We start from the raw sequence: 16,574 nt of genomic DNA, 5'->3' as shown, positions 1-16,574 counted from the left end.
TATCGAAATTTTCGGTATTTATAATTAGCATATCGATTATATCGAAATTTTCCTATATACCGAGATTTCAGTACTATATCGGTGGTGTGTATAGTTTCATATCGAAAGTTATAATATTTTATCGAAAATTTTTAAATTGCATAATCGTACCGAAAATTTTAGTATTGGTACTATATCGTATCGAAATTTTCGGTATTTTTCGATACGATAACTTCGGTATATAGAAAATTTCGATATTTTCCCGCCGCAATGCGTAAAGGGAGCTTTGCATGGGCTTTTCATTGATGAAAAATGTTAAAATGAAATTCCATATTTGATAAAAATAAGAGTAAGTTTTATGTGTGATGAGTTGATTCGATTTATATTTAAAGTGAATATAAATAATTTTGAAATATCGAGTGCGTGTGGCCTTATAACTATCACGGGAATATGGCAAAACACTCCAAAAGTGTATAGTATGAAGCGAATACCATGAAACCAAACAGCGAAAACAGAGGGAATCCAAGCAAGAGCAAAAACCTTGGACTGCCTCGTGTATTTTCAATACAATACTGTTATCGACAAAAATGTAAAAAAAATATTCAGTCCAATCAAACCAATGGAACGATTCATTTCCCCACTATAAATCCCTGGCATTTCATTTCAGATCAGCGATAAAAAAAAAAATATTCAATTATTTCTAACCGTTTTACAGTGATCAAGAAAGAAATATGTCGAGCACTGAAGGGAAAGTGATCAAGTGCAGAGGTGTGTATTGATGGTTTCAAGATTCTTGAATGATTTTTGGTTTCGGGTTTTTTCAGTAATGAAGGATAAGTTGGTGGGCTAATTTGTTTTTTGATGATTTTTTTTTTTCTGGGTCATTTCTGTTGCAGCTGCGGTGGCGTGGGAACCTGGAAAGCCGCTGGTGATCGAGGAAGTAGAGGTGGCGCCGCCGCAGAAGATGGAAGTGCGATTAAAGATTCTTTTCACCTCTCTTTGCCACACTGATGTGTATTTCTGGGAAGCTAAGGTGACCAGAATTTTTTTGGTTTAAGAAGCTTCATTATCATGATCGTCATTATTATTAAGTTTTCCTTTCGTTTCTTGAATTTTGTAGGCTCAAGACTCCGTCTTTCCTCGAATTCTCGGCCACGAAGCGTCAGGGTATGTTCCGTGATCTTTATTGTTGCTCAATCTATGTGGTAATGGGGATGTGTTGGATCTTGAATGAAGGGTATCTGTGTGTTTTGTATGACAGAACTTATGGTTTTTTAAAATTGCAAATGAAATTTGAGTATGGCTTTGTTGGAATGGTGTAAGAGGGATGGATTTTGAATGTTTTCGTGGCGTTGTATAGGATCGTTGAGAGCATAGGGGAAGGGGTCACCGAACTCACGCCGGGGGATCATGTGTTGCCAGTATTCACAGGAGAATGCAAAGAATGTGCTCACTGCAAATCAGAAGAAAGCAATATGTGTAGTCTACTGAGGATCAACGTCGAAAGGGGAGCGATGATCCACGACGAAAAGACTCGATTTTCAATCAACGGAAAGCCCATTTACCATTTCCTCGGCACATCTACATTTAGTGAGTACACTGTTGTTCATGTTGGCTGTGTTGCGAAAATCAGCCCCCTTGCTCCTCTTGACAAAGTATGCGTGCTGAGTTGTGGGATTTCAACAGGTTAAAATTCAATCCCAAAATGCGTCGTTTTTTTCATTCTTTTGCTGAAAATATTTGGTAGTGAATGATTTGTTTGGTATAGGACTCGGAGCAACATTGAATGTTGCCAAACCAAAAAAGGGCTCGTCAGTGGCGATTTTCGGGCTTGGAGCAGTCGGACTTGGGGTATGTTTCTTGATTTCTTATTTATAGATTCTGTTTATTCTGCAACTATACACTGCCAGTTTATACAGAAAAAAGTAAAAGAAGTAGACAAGATCTGTCGTTTGATCTTATTTTTAATGAGATTTCAGGCAGCAGAAGGAGCTAGGCTTGCTGGTGCTTCAAGAATTATTGGGGTGGACTTGAATCCCAGCAGATTTGAAGAAGGTAAAATAAGAAAATGTTAAGAATATACCCATGAACACAAGAATCACTAGCTGATTATTCTTGAGTTAATATATTTAGAGTCTTGGAAAATTACATTGACACTCTCAATACACAGACTCCCTTCGGTTCGAAGACTTAAAAACCGACATATGCTGTCGCTTATTTAATCAAATGTTGTTTTTACATGCAGCAAAGAAATTTGGTGTGACTGAGTTTGTGAACCCCAAAGACTATGACAAGCCAGTCCAAGAGGTAATGCATTTATCTCACGACGAGTCCTTTCAAACGCATCGCCCCACATATTACACGTACATGACTTTTTCTCGTGCTTGTATCCTGTCCACAGGTTCTAGCTGAAATGACAGATGGAGGAGTGGACAGAAGTGTTGAATGCACAGGAAACATCAACGCGATGATCTCTGCATTCGAATGTGTTCACGATGTATGTTCCTCCAAACACATTAATCTTAAACCAGACTTGCTTTTTGTTGGATAGCAATAGTTTCCCCGATTGTGCTTTTTGGCTGTTTATACAACACAATGATCGAAACGTGATGTTTAGATCACTGCAACGTTAAAAAGATTTGATTTGCATCAATACTAGTATCTATAGCTTATGATACAACGCCTAGCACTTGATCCTACACCATTATCACAAAATTTAATTGGTCACTTGATAAATAGGGATGGGGTGTTGCTGTTCTGGTGGGCGTCCCACATAAAGACTCTGAATTCAAGACTCATCCGATGAACGTGCTGACGAGAGGACGCTCAAGGGCACTTTCTTTGGCAACTACAAACCGCGATCTGATCTTCCATCTGTCGTTGAACTGTACATGAAAAAGGTACATTGTTTCAAGATCCCATATAAATTCAGAAAACAATATTGACTATACAGAGTTTCTTTTCTGATCATAGTTCTTGTGTTCAGGAGCTCGAACTGGAGAAGTTTATAACGCATGAAGTGCCGTTTTCTGAGATTAACAAGGCTTTTGAGCTGATGCTGAAAGGCGAAGGGCTTCGTTGCCTCATCCGGATGGAATGATCTTGATGTTTCAGCAGCAAAGGAGAAGAGAATAATGAAGTTTGTTGTATATGTGTTTTGTTTTCTGTTCTGTTTTTCACCATTTCCATTGTACACTATTCGATACGGTTAGAGTCATGTCTCATGTTATCTTTGTCACACAAGTACACTTTCGGACACCATTCGATTCTAAGTTCTAACATTTCGATTCGATGATAGTTTGAAATTTTCAGAAAAAAAAAAAACCATGTTTTGGATAACATCATCGTTATCATATAAACTTTATCTATTAAATTTTCTAAAAAACATGATATGTAACAAAACGTCGACACCATGTTTCAAGTTTAACGAGTTTAATGCAATATTAAATGTTAAAAATAAAATTTTTATTATCGCATATCAATAAATATACTAAAAAAACAAATATATAATAAATTTAAAAATAATGCACAAATTTTCAAATTTTTAAACACATAAATCTCAAATTGGAAAGGAACGGTAAATAATTATTTATAAGGTTCTATATTTATCGGAGTTTGTAAATTTTTTAATAGAGATTATTTTTAGAATGATAATATATTTTATTATTTATTACAATATATTTATTTAATGAAAAACCTGATCCNTCTCAAATTGGAAAGGAACAGTAAATAATTATTTATAAGATTCTATATTTATTGGATTTTGTAAATTTTTTAATAGAGATTATTTTTAGAATGATAATATATTTTATCATTTATTACAATACTAGTTACTTGGCACACGCGGTGCGTGTGTATGATTGTTTTTATAATTACCGAGAGCTTAAAGTGAAATTTGACAAATTATCGAGGGACTAAAGTGCTATTTGAATAGTTGTAATTTAAAAAAAAATAAAAATTTATATAATCTGACCCATACGACGCCGTCGTGACATTCCTTTCACCTGCAAAAATCTCACTTTACATTAGCTTTCGAGGTTTCCATCAATGGCGAGCATGAGCACAAACACCAAGAGCACCAGATTATTCTCTCCCCACCCCAACCACGCCACCGCACACTGCACCCGAACGTACCAGATCGGAGCCCTCGTGCTCGTCGCCGCCACCTTCTTCCTCACCAGGCTCTTCGACCACTCCTTCGGCCCCTGTTCATCGGCTCTCCGCAGCTCATTCTCCGCCTCTTATGGCCACAATGGTCCGCAGGATGTCGCATTCGGAGACCGCGCGCGCCTGGATTTGAAGATTTACGTGTACGATGAGAATGAGATCGAGGGTTTGAAGCTGCTGATGTATGGTCGTGATGGGAAGATTTCTGCTGACGCTTGCGTCAAAGGCCAATGGGGCAGTCAGGTGTTCTTTCTCAATCTATCAGGTCCTTTTTCCGCATTCTGTAATTGTTTTTTGTAATCTTGAAGAGTGCAGTATTTGATAAGATTTCATAATACGGGCATACGAATTGGATGAGAAATAGTAGGGGAGGAGAAATTGTTTAAGCTGAAGACTTAAAATACATTGTAAAATGGCGGATACAAGGTGATCGGGAAATTCAGGCCAATTGTGACGAGTAATGTAGATTAAGGACATAGCAACAAAAAGTTCATAGAACGAATTATCGGCACCTATTTTCTTTTATTTGAGAAGAAATAAATCCATGAGACAAACTATAGTTCAAAGTTCAAGGCTATCCATCTGTCTGTCGATTGAGGACCAAATGCTTTCGCATAGTCAGTCGAGTGCTAAATAGCTTTACATCGTCAATTGATCGCTGAATAGCCTTGTGCGGTCAATGTATATATGCTAAAACATCGTTCGACTGTTCTAATCAGCTCATTTCTCTTTATGTTGATGGTCGGCTTTTCAATTGTATTGGGTCACTCCGAAATAATTCTTTGAATCTTGATTTCGAAGTGAAGACATTTTGATTTTGTTAGTTCTTCTCTCTGTCTCTACTCTTACTTTTGGATTCTAATGATCTTGTAATAAATAAATGCTCTTAAACCATCTATCTTGGCTCTCAATTCTCTTGGTCATTATCACTTTATCACTCTTTAGCTTCGATTCACTTGATTTATTCCGCAAATGATCTATATCTCTATTTAGAAAGCTAGCTTCTTGAAATATAGCCGTTATAAATTAGTAGTTGCAAACTAGCCTTTACAAACTCCTTTGGATGTTTATTTCTGCCGGTTCTGTATGTAGTAGATATTGTCTCAACTGTCTGCTGTGCAGCACGTTTGTCATGCTCCTGGTTAAGAGGATTTCTATTATGCTTATGGTGAGAGCAAAGCATATCCAAAATACTACACTATTAATTAGACTTGTTAGTTAGTGATACTCTTGTTTTGTAAAAATCAAAATAAATGTTACAGTTTCGATAATATTACGACAATATCCTTGCTTCGTAACAATTTCTCTTTGCAAATTTGATGGAAAAGCAAGCCTGCGAATGTTCCATATCAATGTAGGTTATTTTTCTGGAAATAAAAATGTAAGATTTGCCCCCACTTGTTGTCGTTTCACTAAATGGTTCAGATCCATCATGCTTGCTATCTCGTTCAAATTCTTTATCAATGTATTAGGAACTAGAAATGCTAATAATATCATAGGTAAGATTATGATATGTGAGATAGATTATCTTGCATCATTTCCTTGGATTAAGAAAAGATAAGGTACTCTTTGTAATTTATTTAGTGGAAAATTTCTTTTTGATGCATTAAGCCATTAACATTACTGGAAATTGTAGAATTAATACTTCAAGGGTTTGAAGATAATATCATTACCGGGTAGATGAGGAGTGCGATGTTGTTGTTTTCTTTTTTTGAATTATTTGTGAAATTATCGCAAGCTAATATTTGCATGTTCCCCTTTGCGCCTTCTGTCCTTCCTTTTCCTTCAGGTTAAAATACATAGGCTGCTTTTGCAATCTAGGTTTCGGACTAGAAAGAAAGAAGAAGCAGATTTGTTTTTTGTGCCGTCTTATGTTAAATGTGTCCGAATGATGGGTGGCTTGAATGATAAGGAGATCAACCAAACCTATGTCAAGGTAATGGTGTGATTCAATTTTTCTTGTAAAAGCGTAGTTTCTTAGAAATTATGCTTGTGCTATTATTTTTTACATAAGCATCTATTTGGTTTCAGGTTTTAAGTCAAATGCCGTATTTCAGGTTATCTGGTGGCCGCAACCATATTTTTATTTTCCCAAGGTATGACATTCAAATCGTGGAGGATGTGCTTAGCATTGACATCTTAAAATTTGTCCCACACAAGTTATAGTACCTTCTGTCGTTTGTATGAGCTACTTCATTGAAATATTCATGAGATCAAAGCAAGAAAAGGTGGATAGAAGGTCTTGTTTGAATTATCTTATTGGTTTCAGCTTTCTTCAATCTGATGACTAGGACGATCTTGTATTGCTTTACATCTGTGCTTGTTTATTTTGAATTGCAGTGGTGCTGGAGCTCACTTGTTTAAGTCTTGGTCTATGTATTTGAATCGTTCTGTTATTCTGACTCCAGAGGTATAGTCCTTTACATACACATGCCTCGTATTTCCATAGTGAAGAAAAAGCCATTTCCTTTTATCTTGAGGGCCATGTACTAGTACTGAGTTTTTGCTCTCTGACTTAAAACTTTAATAAGACAATGGTGTGAGGTTCTACACGTTATTCTTTTGGATACTGATGATGTGTCATTCCCCAGGAACAAGAAGTTCATCTTGACAATTATGTTATGATAGTTGCATAATATTTCAAATTAACATCTGATTTGAAAAATGTATTGTGCTTGTACATGCAGGGAGACCGCACAGATAAACGAGACATCAGCGCCTTCAACACATGGAAAGATATAATCATACCAGGAAATGTTGATGATGGGATGACTGCTGCTAAGGGTAGACTGGTTGACCCTTTACCGTTATCAAAAAGGAAGTATTTGGCTAATTATTTAGGTCGAGCACAAGGAAAGGTTGGTCGTATGCAATTAATAGAGCTAGCGAAACAATATCCTGATAAGGTATGTCCTTTCTAATGGTTGGTTACGTCGTATTTTCTCCTTTCCTGTTAATTGGAAACTCCTTGGCTGGTTAATTTAACGGAAGGAAAACAGTTTACCAGAGATAATTATGAATCTTTTCTACTCAAGTACCTAAAAGAAAATATTTGCCTATAGGTCATACACTAACAGCTTACTGAAGTCTTTGGACTCCTGCATCCCTTCCTCCAAAGAAAAAAATCAAGAAGCCGAACCTCGAAAGATTCATAATCGATTGGAAGAGAATTTTAGGAAGATTTGAAGAACATTTATGGTAACTTGTGCACTTATTAAGGATGAAACCATGATTAACTTAGATGATGGGAGATGAAACTTTTGGGTTTTAGTTGATTGTTCTTGTCATTTTCCGCACCTCAGTAGAAATGTCGAGGGATTAACTAAAAGAGAGAGTTGAATTTGCAATAGCGAAATCAATGCTACTACCCAGGGTCTATGATCTGATTTTTAGATTTCAAGAACTCAAAAGTAAATTTCACTGTTGCTATTTTGTGTTACCACTTACCATAATTTTAAATCCTTGGAAAAGATGTGCATGTTGATACTGTGAACAGGTGGAATCTCCAGATTTGAAGTTCAGCGGCCCAGATAAACTTGGAAGGATAGAATATTTTCGACACCTCCGCAATGCCAAATTTTGTCTGGCTCCTCGTGGGGAGTCATCATGGACTCTTCGCTTTTACGAGTCATTCTTTGTGGTATGTGTCTTACCTTATTCTTACAAGCCTGATGCATCTTTCTCTCGAATACAAATTATATTGAACACACTGCTGCCCATTATTTGCACCAAACAGGAGTGTGTCCCAGTTATCCTATCAGATCAAATAGAATTGCCTTTTCAGAATGTAGTAGACTATACCCAAGTATCGATCAAATGGCCGTTGACTCGTATAGGTCCTCAACTTTTGGAATACTTGGAATCAATTCCTGGTGAGACTACTGAATGCCATTCTTGTTTCTCTCTTATTTACTAGACCAAATGAGTCAAGGATATATATTTGAGTTTCTTGCAGATAAAATTATCGAAGAGTTAATAGCTAACGGTAGAAGGGTAAGATGTTTATGGGTTTATGCTCCAGATTCAGAGTCTTGTTCTGCTTTTACTGGAATTTTGTGGGAACTTCATAAGAAAGTAAGACGACTCCATCAGTCTGCCGAGACGTTCTGGCTGCATAATGGATCTGTTGTAAATAGAGATCTGGTAGAATTCAAGAAATGGAAACCACCCATGCTTTTGCCTTAGCTGTGGCATGGTGGGTTTTGGTTTTGGTTTTGGTTTTGGTTTTGGGTTTGGGTTATCAGTTCATTTCACTTGGAACTTTACAAATATGTAAACGAAGTGAAGAACGATGTATAGAAAAGCAACTGCTATATTCTAGGGTAATTTGTCCCATTGCCAAACTGAAATGGGTTTTTATTTCCAACGAATTATAATTTTTCAACTTGGTTTTGGAGTTTTCTGTTGAAGTTTCAGAGGTCCAGTTTCAACTTTTGCTCGAGTCTCAAATAATTTTTTGTTGATCGGGATATTTAAGACCATTTGGTCACCATTTTCGATTGCGAATGTTACTTATTTAACAGAATATTTTCACAAGTGGTCGGACCGGTAATTGAATTCATCTATTTTTAAATACAGTCAAATTTGTCGGACCGATTTAATCGAACGGCGGGACCTGTTCAATCGGGATGTTATATAAAATATTAATATAATATAATGAATATAATAATTTAAATTTAAAACTAAAAAGATGTATATAAATAATAGACAAAATATATTTACTAAAATTTAAAAACTAAATAACTTTATATATACCTCCAAAATACTGATTATAGTTATATTTTTTTTAACGAATTCCAAATCACAAACAATAAATTTTATGTATGACCAAATATTAAATTTATGGTTTTAAAAATAAAAAAAAATTTTAAAAAAAAAATAAAGAAAACCCAAAAACCAGTTGAACTGATTTAAGGTTCATAGCCAGTTAGACCGGTTTTTAATCGAATTTGACCATTAAAACAGTTTTCTAGTATATTTTGGACTTATTTAATAATTTCTCCTTTCCTACCAATTGTGCAAGGCCAGAAAATATTTCTAAAAAAATAAATAAATAAAAGAGCCTAGAGTTTGAAACATGTGATATATTAACCCAAGATTTCAATCCACACTTTTTTTGGATATAAAGTTGACTGCTTCACCCGGACCAAAATAAAACACACATTGGGATATGAGAATCTAAGGACGATATTTCTCGTGTCATTTTTCCTTTTTTTTTTAAAAAAAAAAAAAGAATCTTATTTATTTATTTATTGAAGTTCAGTACGTAGAAATTTTTAAAATTCATATATTTTTTGTTTCCAACACTAGACACTAAAATAAACCGACCAGGTTCATGAGTTTTTGGAACTGACTCAAAAAATATTTGATCCGTATTCAAGTTTATCGAATTCGAGCTTTGTTCCGAGCAGAACTCGAGCTCTAATTATTTTGTTCGATAGTTCGCAAGTCGCTCCCGAGCTTTAATATTTTATTAATATAATATAATTATATATTAAATAAATAAATTTTGAGCTTTTTGAGTACATATTTTCGAACAATAATTCAAATAATTCGCGAAAATGTTCGAATTTTTCGAGCTGAACTCGAACTCGAGATTTAATTCGTACCGAATTCGAACCAAAAGTTTTAAAATTTTCGAACTTCGAATCGAGCTTCAAACCGAATTCAAATTTTCTTCATATTCGAATCTATTCGATTTGTTTACATTCCCTACCCAAATCCCAAGGCTATTACCAACATCTGCCATGTTTCTTAGCAAAAAAGGTATGTGGTAGTGTGGGATGTCCTTATTTTGGTTAATAGAGAAAAATAAACTGACTCACATTTTACCCACAGTGTATTCCAGTGTTCTAAAAAGCGGTAGGCGCTAGACGGACGGTTACCTACCACCTAGCGCCTAGGCAACTAAGCGAGGCCTAGCCGCGTCAGGCGGTTTTTTTAGAACAATGGTGTATTCTCATATCAAAATTCATTTCATCTCAAATTACAATTCAAACCATGTGCTCACGTGTCATATTCTTACATGCCTGATCTTACTCCTCTATCATAATTCATATACGAGCTGTTTGGCTGTGGTTCAGACAAATGCCTCACTCATTATTCCACCAAAAACTAAACCAATCTCGATTTCAATATTTTCTTCGATTTCTTTTTCCCTTTAAATTTGAGTATCTCGTGTTCCTTCCCACCAAATTCCTCGGTTAGGAGACTATGGGAACGATCATACAGACCACATGTTGCCTTTCTTGGAAGAACAACCACCAGCACAATATAGTATCAGCTCAACTTGGAACTGGGAAAGTTCCTTCAAGAACTATCAAAGAAACCGCAGATTCAAGTTCAAGCAACAATACGGGTGTTGATTTTGCAAAACATGAGGAACTAAGAGGGTTGTTTGGTAGAAGGGTAACTGTAGTTTCTGGGGTGGTGTCTTTAGTTTCATCGGCAGCTTTGGGATTTGCTGGAGAAGGATTGGGTGTGGTGAAACAAGGTCTTCTAGCAGGGAGGATCCCTGGACTCTCTGAACCTGATAAAAATGGTTAGTCTTGATGAGTTTTTGTGTAGACTACTTGATTATGTATGTTACGGTTCTGTTGGGGTGTGTTATATATCATATAGGATTTCGATAAACAAGGATGGACCAAGTGCAGTTGTGGATTCAAGGATGTAGTTGCTAGTATATCTCAGATGGTAACTACTAGTATTTTATGAATGTCAAAAGAAAATTCTTTTCCTATGCGTCGTAATTCGCCGCTGGTGAGTAAAAAATGTGATTAAAAGGTTTTTTAGTGTGTTTCAGACGCAAAATTTATAGTTATAAAAAGTTGGATATCGAACTTTTCATTGAAGTGGCCAATGCATTTTGAACCTCAATCAAATCAGTTCTGTTCGGAGGTATGGAAATAACTTGAACATATAACTTAACTGTTCTGTTCCCAACATATTTGGTGAACTAACCCATTACCCACCAAGCTAAAATTTCTGTGTTTCTTTAAGCAAGAGTGTAAACTCCCCATACATTATTAAAATAGCTGCAAATATGTGGAAGTCTTCTTTTCGGATTCTTATTTCAATGGTGACAAAACTTGGCTTCTTTATATTTTTCAATTATGGAGTTGCCGTTTTTATTAGATAAAAAATGCTCAGACAGGTTGGAGAACATACCAGAGACCAGATGAGAAGTCAGGGGGTCACGGAGTTGGTTGGAGTCCCATCATTCCTTATGCATTTTCGGTCCCTCAAGATTGGGACGAGGTAATAATCTACATTGAAGAACCCTGCTTTGTTTTCAAGAGTTTGATACCACTTATAGGTCTGCACAATGCACTTTATAGCATCTTGCATTACTTGTTTTCACCTAATGAAGAAACGGAAAAAAATTGCTAGCCCTAGTTATGCGAATTGTAAAGTTCCAGAGATAGATAGTAGATGCTACAATATGAATCAATTTTGAGTTACCCTTTGATCCCTTCTTGGAAGCTTTTTTGTGCTGGTCTCTTACGGGGTGCTGTCTGCTGGACAGGTTCCAGTGTCAATTGCTGACTTAGGAGGCACGGAGATTGATTTGAGATTCGCTAGTCCGAAAGAAGGACGTCTCTTTGTCATTGTTGCTCCTGTTCTGAGATTTGCAGATAGTGGGTTTTACTTCCAAGAATGTTTCGCCTGCATATATATTTTTATGCTTTCAATTTAAGGAGAGAATTTTCATTAAGAACTTTCAAAAGAATCCTAATTTGGTTGCCCTATAATCTCCAGATCTCGGTGATCATGCAACCATAGAAGCTATAGGGAGTCCAGAGAAGGTTATTAACGCATTCGGGCCAGAAGTTATTGGAGAGAATGTTGAAGGAAAGGTTTTAAGTTCTGCGGTTGTTGAACACTCGGGAAGAAAGTATTACCAGTTCGAGTTAGAGCCGCCCCATGTTCTAATCACAGCAACAGCTGCAGGAAATCGACTATACTTGTTCAGCGTCACTGGAAATGGTAAAGAATAAATTTCAGGCCTCGCATAATTGATTACAACTTTCAACAAGAATCTTACTAAATCACGTATGTATATTTCTTCAGGGCTTCAATGGAAGAGATATTACAAGGACTTGAAACAAATATCCGACTCTTTTCGGGTAATCTAGTGGAATTACCATAAGATATTGGGGAATGTATTAGTCTTGTGTATGACTTGTATTCCATCTACCGATATTGTTTAGTGCACAAGAGATTCAACCTCTAGTTTTGTTCCTAATTACATACAGTTATTGGCCTGAGATAACATGCATTTCGGGTAGAGTCTACTTTTAGTATTACAACGCTATGAGTGTTTTTTTTTTAATTGTTCCTACCTTTCTTGGGCGTGGCGAACTTCTTCCCAGTTCACATCAGAAACGGCACCACCAAATTACCGTCAGATGTTCCCCATATGCTGAAGCCCTTGAGTTATAATCTTTACGTGATTGCGCTGCATCCAGGTATTATATCTGACCCTTTATCAGCAAATACAGCTCGCAACCGTTCAGCTGCCTCCCATCTTTCACAAGCTGCATATATATTCGCCAACACCAGATAATGACCATTATCATTGGAACGGTAATCAGAATTCAGCTTGCCAACCAACTCTAGCACCTTGTCTGCCATGACTGCGTCGGAGTGAATTTGACATGCCCCAAGAAGTGACCCTAGAACTGTGTCATTTGGCAATACAGGCATCCCCTCAACCAAGTCCATAGCTTCTTGTAGTTTCCCTGCCCGTCCAAGCATATGAACCACACAACCATAATGCTTTGTGTTGGCTGTCAATCCATATTGCTCCATCTTAGAGAATACTGCTAAACCTTCTTCCACTAAACCTCCATGTGCACAAGCAGATAAAACAGAGAGAATTGTCACACCATCAGCTTTTATACCAGACTTCTCCATTCTCATGAAGAATTCGAGAGCCTCCTTACAATGACCGTGAATGGAAAATCCCGCGATCAAAGAATTCCAAGTGGCGTAGTTTTTCGATGGAATCCCTTCAAAGATCAATCTTGCATTCCCTAAATCTCCACATTTCGCATACATGTCAACCAATCCATTGACAACATACTCATTCAAATCAATCCCTTTCTGCACTATCATCTCATGGATTTCTTTACCCACTTCAAGCATTCCTGACTGAGCACAAACAGATAAAACACTCACTACTGTTACTTCATCGGGTTTGATTCCTTCCGCTCCCATGTTCATGAAAGCATCCAATGCCTCGGCGCACATCCCATTCTGTGCATAGCCAGCAATCAAAGTGTTCCAGCACACCAAATTCCTCGAGAACATCCGATCAAAAAACCCTTTCCCCTTCACCACATCCCCTTTCCTGAAATACCCAGAAATGATCACAGAGCAGACGTAAAAGTTCCGCTCCGGCATCACCTCAAACACTTCTTCTGCAGCCTCCATATCCCCATTCCTAACATACCCATCGACCATCACTGTCCATGTGACTACATTTTTCAACCCCTCAGGCACACTCTCAAAAACTCGCCTCGCCATTGCCACATCCCCATTCTTTGCGTAGCCACCAATCATCTCATTCCATGTCGCTGACGTCCTTCCCTCCATTGTCTCAAACAAACCTAACGCAGATCCCATATCACCATTCCTAACATACCCACCAATCATCGCATTCCAAGTGACCACGTTTCTCTCAGGCATATAGTCAAACACCTTCCGGGAACTCACGATATCACCACACTTGCCGTACATGTCAACCAAGGAAGTCCCCACCATTACATCCCCTTCAACTCCAGATTTTATGGATTCGCAATGCATCTCCGTCCCAAAACGATGATTGAAAAGGGAAGCGCAGGCTTTGAGAACCGAAGGGATGGAATCCAACCCAATGCTGCCATTACCATGGTTCCGAGAGTATATCAAGATTGCTGATTCGGGTTTCTTCTGTTCAACGCAGTTTCTTATGCTGTAAAACCAACTTGATGATAGATTTTGAAGTTCAAATGCTTGAGATTCGATTATTTCTTTTGATGCAACTGTAGTTTTCATATCAGTTACGTGGGCTCAAGATCAGCGGTTATACTAAAATTAGGAAACTCCTATTCAGTCCACCATCCATTTTTTGTTTTTCAAGTGTCTTGAGTTACTTTGTTTTTCTTGATTTGTCCAGAATAAGCATGTGATCCAAATACAATTCTGTGTATCGAGTTAGTAATTCATTTTATATATTAGTTGTCATGACATACATAAAAAAAACTCTTGTGAGACCGTCTTATAGTGCAATTTTGTTGGATATATATCCAACCTGATCTGATTCATGAAAAACTATTATATTTTATGTTAAAAGTATTCATTTTCGTTTTAAATATGGATCGAATTAATATACTTCACATAAATATATCAGTGAAACCGTCTTACAATATGAATCGGATTAATCTACTTTACATGTATAGCAAGAAGTTGCATCAACCTTTATCAACAATGAAGCGGGAAAAAATGGAAGATGATGACTGAACTCCTTGATCGACAAGTGTTAGGTGTAATACGATTGACCATAACGAAAAATGTGGCACATAGCGTGGCGGAGGCACAAACCACAAAAAGAGATGATGTTCATTTATAGGACATGTACGAGAAACCATCAACAACTAACAAAGTACATCTCATGAAAAAGTTATTCAACTTGAAAATTGGAGAAGGTACTTCGGTGGCTAAACACATCAATGAGTTCAACAAGATTGCTTCTCAGCTAACTTAAGTTGAAATTAATTTGATGATGAGATTCGTGCATTTATTTGTTTGGCGGCTTTACCAAATATTTGAAAACCAACATAGGCAGCGGTTAGCAACTCTGTCGGAAAAAAAGCCATTATTCAATGTTAGATATCAAATTTTTGCTGAAGAAGTTCACATGATGGATTCGGGTGAAGGAACATCATCTAGATCTGCTCTAATTCTCGAGAACATATAAAGGGGTAGGAGTGGCGAAAAAAGTTCTAAAGATAGCGTGGCAGGTTTAAGTCAAGAAATGGAAAAGACAAAGCATCTTTAAAAAGAATTTGAAGTGATGGAGTTGTGGTGAAACTGGTCACTTGATAAAGAACTGTAAATCAACAACGAATAATGCAAATGATGTTACCGAGGAGATGCATGATGCTCTATTACTATCCATGGAAAGCCCTGTTGATTATTGGGTTATGGACTTAGGAGCTTCGTTTAATATCACGGGTAATCGTGATATATTCGATAATTACTTTGCTGGATATTACGAAAAAATTTTCCTGGCTGATGGAAAACATTTGAAAATAGTTGGTATGGGTGATGTCCGGATAAAGAAGGTCAAAATGTGAACTTGGTGATGGTTCTTGGAAAGTAAATAAATGAGTCATGATTGCTGTTCGTAGAAAGAAAACTGAAACATTGTTTATGATTTCCAGTTGCAAAGATACTCTAGCAGATGTGGATGTTGGAGCTAATTCAAGTCTATGACATCATATACATAGCGCATGCAGTAAGAGTTCTGAGCATATTTATGAGCAATCCAGGTAAACAACATTGTGAAGCAGTTAATCTAACATGAATTTAGTAATGTGCATATTTAATATTTAATAAATTATAATCAAAATTATGTATATTTACAATAAAAATTACTATTTTTCATGAGTAATCCAAATTAAATATTTGTATCACAAAATTGATCAATGAGATCGTCTCACATGAGTTTTATGATATAAATATATATCATGCAAAGGTATTGATCCATGCGCCGACCTAAGTCTACGATAACGGGTTATTTTCCTAAGATAGCCAGAAGTTGATGACATTTTTTTGAAGTTTTTATCTTAAATCTATAAATATAACTTAAATACATTTATATATTTCCTAAAGTATCCAAAACTGCTCAAGTAAAATGACATAAACATCTTTAAAAAAAAAATTCAGATAATGAGAGAGTCATACATCTACTTGGATACAAAGAACTCCCTATATCATGCAAAGGTATCAACACATACATATGCATTGCAGATTTGGGCTTCAAAGAAACTTTTGTTTACAAAGTTATGCAAACAAATTAAACTTCATTCTTCAAAAAAGCAACTTATTTAAAGTTCGATTCAGGCTCGAGCCTGTTTATAGTACGCTAATATTCCTTGTATAGTTACGAGTTACGAAATTTATTTCGAAGTAAAATATATAAATATGCAACAAAATTTTTTTCCAAAAAAGAAATACTTGTTTAATCAGCATACTACATACCTAGTTGGGGAATGTAGACATTCCTCATTGATTACATTACACCAAAAAAATTGTAAGGATATGGATGGAACCTAGTACATTTAATGCAATAACTAAAATTGTGAGTTTTTTTTTCTTTTTTACATATTTAATATATTTTTGGGATTCTATAAACATAAGTCATCCTTCACCGCTTGGTTAAA

General features: G+C 36.3%; 4 protein-coding genes across 5 annotated transcripts; 3 read left to right on the top strand and 1 right to left on the bottom strand.

Annotated features, from left to right (window-relative positions):
* The first annotated feature begins 475 nt into the window (after nt 1-475).
* On the top strand, nt 476-3,240 carry LOC140975153 (alcohol dehydrogenase 2). The gene is given in 11 exon segments (XM_073438709.1): nt 476-747; nt 876-1,012; nt 1,100-1,146; nt 1,340-1,665; nt 1,748-1,830; nt 1,959-2,034; nt 2,225-2,286; nt 2,381-2,476; nt 2,719-2,791; nt 2,794-2,879; nt 2,966-3,240. Coding segments are annotated over 11 exon segments (1,137 nt in total). The 5' UTR covers nt 476-710; the 3' UTR covers nt 3,080-3,240.
* Nucleotides 3,241-3,960: 720 nt separating this feature from the next.
* LOC140975151 (probable beta-1,4-xylosyltransferase IRX10) lies at nt 3,961-8,502 on the top strand. The gene is made up of 8 exons (XM_073438707.1): nt 3,961-4,389; nt 5,936-6,082; nt 6,178-6,242; nt 6,487-6,556; nt 6,834-7,052; nt 7,643-7,786; nt 7,883-8,018; nt 8,102-8,502. Exons 1-8 carry the CDS (start codon nt 4,027-4,029, stop codon nt 8,329-8,331), a joined length of 1,374 nt encoding a protein of 457 aa, XP_073294808.1. The 5' UTR covers nt 3,961-4,026; the 3' UTR covers nt 8,332-8,502.
* A 1,716-nt stretch (nt 8,503-10,218) lies between these two features.
* LOC140975154 (psbP domain-containing protein 4, chloroplastic) lies at nt 10,219-12,460 on the top strand. The gene is made up of 5 exons (XM_073438710.1): nt 10,219-10,687; nt 11,300-11,403; nt 11,672-11,783; nt 11,905-12,132; nt 12,217-12,460. Exons 1-5 carry the CDS (start codon nt 10,360-10,362, stop codon nt 12,279-12,281), a joined length of 837 nt encoding a protein of 278 aa, XP_073294811.1. The 5' UTR covers nt 10,219-10,359; the 3' UTR covers nt 12,282-12,460.
* LOC140975150 (pentatricopeptide repeat-containing protein At3g21470) lies at nt 11,359-14,229 on the bottom strand. 2 transcript variants are annotated; one of them, XR_012174912.1, is made up of 3 exons: nt 12,048-12,137; nt 11,608-11,811; nt 11,359-11,506 (listed from the first exon to the last, which is right to left on the bottom strand). XR_012174912.1 is itself a non-coding variant. In XM_073438706.1 (2 exons), the coding sequence occupies exon 1, from the start codon at nt 14,182-14,184 to the stop codon at nt 12,592-12,594; it is 1,593 nt and encodes a 530-aa protein (XP_073294807.1). In that variant the 5' UTR covers nt 14,185-14,229; the 3' UTR covers nt 11,687-11,811; nt 12,489-12,591. The 2 variants fall into 2 exon arrangements, 1 of the variants encoding a protein (XP_073294807.1); XM_073438706.1 differs by lacking the exons at nt 11,359-11,506; nt 12,048-12,137 and adding an exon at nt 12,489-14,229 and having other exon boundaries at nt 11,687-11,811.
* Nucleotides 14,230-16,574: the final 2,345 nt, after the last annotated feature.

Source organism: Primulina huaijiensis, chromosome 4 (assembly GCF_012295235.1).
Source record: "Primulina huaijiensis isolate GDHJ02 chromosome 4, ASM1229523v2, whole genome shotgun sequence".
In the NCBI taxonomy this organism is placed as follows: domain Eukaryota; kingdom Viridiplantae; phylum Streptophyta; class Magnoliopsida; order Lamiales; family Gesneriaceae; genus Primulina; species Primulina huaijiensis.
Note: the sequence above shows the minus strand (reverse complement) of the source record. Positions and strands in the feature narration are given on the sequence as shown.

What these genes read in the sequence shown, in the direction of transcription:
- LOC140975151 (XM_073438707.1), top strand. Translation starts at nt 4,027, where the DNA reads ATGGCGAGCATGAGCACAAACACCAAGAGCACCAGATTATTCTCTCCC. An exon ending in AAGGCCAATGGGGCAGTCAG is followed by an intron (nt 4,390 to 5,935) that starts GTGTTCTTTCTC and finishes CTTTTCCTTCAG; the next exon opens with GTTAAAATACATAGGCTGCT. An exon ending in CGAAACAATATCCTGATAAG is followed by an intron (nt 7,053 to 7,642) that starts GTATGTCCTTTC and finishes TACTGTGAACAG; the next exon opens with GTGGAATCTCCAGATTTGAA.
- LOC140975154 (XM_073438710.1), top strand. Translation starts at nt 10,360, where the DNA reads ATGGGAACGATCATACAGACCACATGTTGCCTTTCTTGGAAGAACAAC. An exon ending in CTCTGAACCTGATAAAAATG is followed by an intron (nt 10,688 to 11,299) that starts GTTAGTCTTGAT and finishes ATGCTCAGACAG; the next exon opens with GTTGGAGAACATACCAGAGA. An exon ending in TCCCTCAAGATTGGGACGAG is followed by an intron (nt 11,404 to 11,671) that starts GTAATAATCTAC and finishes TCTGCTGGACAG; the next exon opens with GTTCCAGTGTCAATTGCTGA.
- LOC140975150 (XM_073438706.1), bottom strand. Translation starts at nt 14,184, where the DNA reads ATGAAAACTACAGTTGCATCAAAAGAAATAATCGAATCTCAAGCATTT.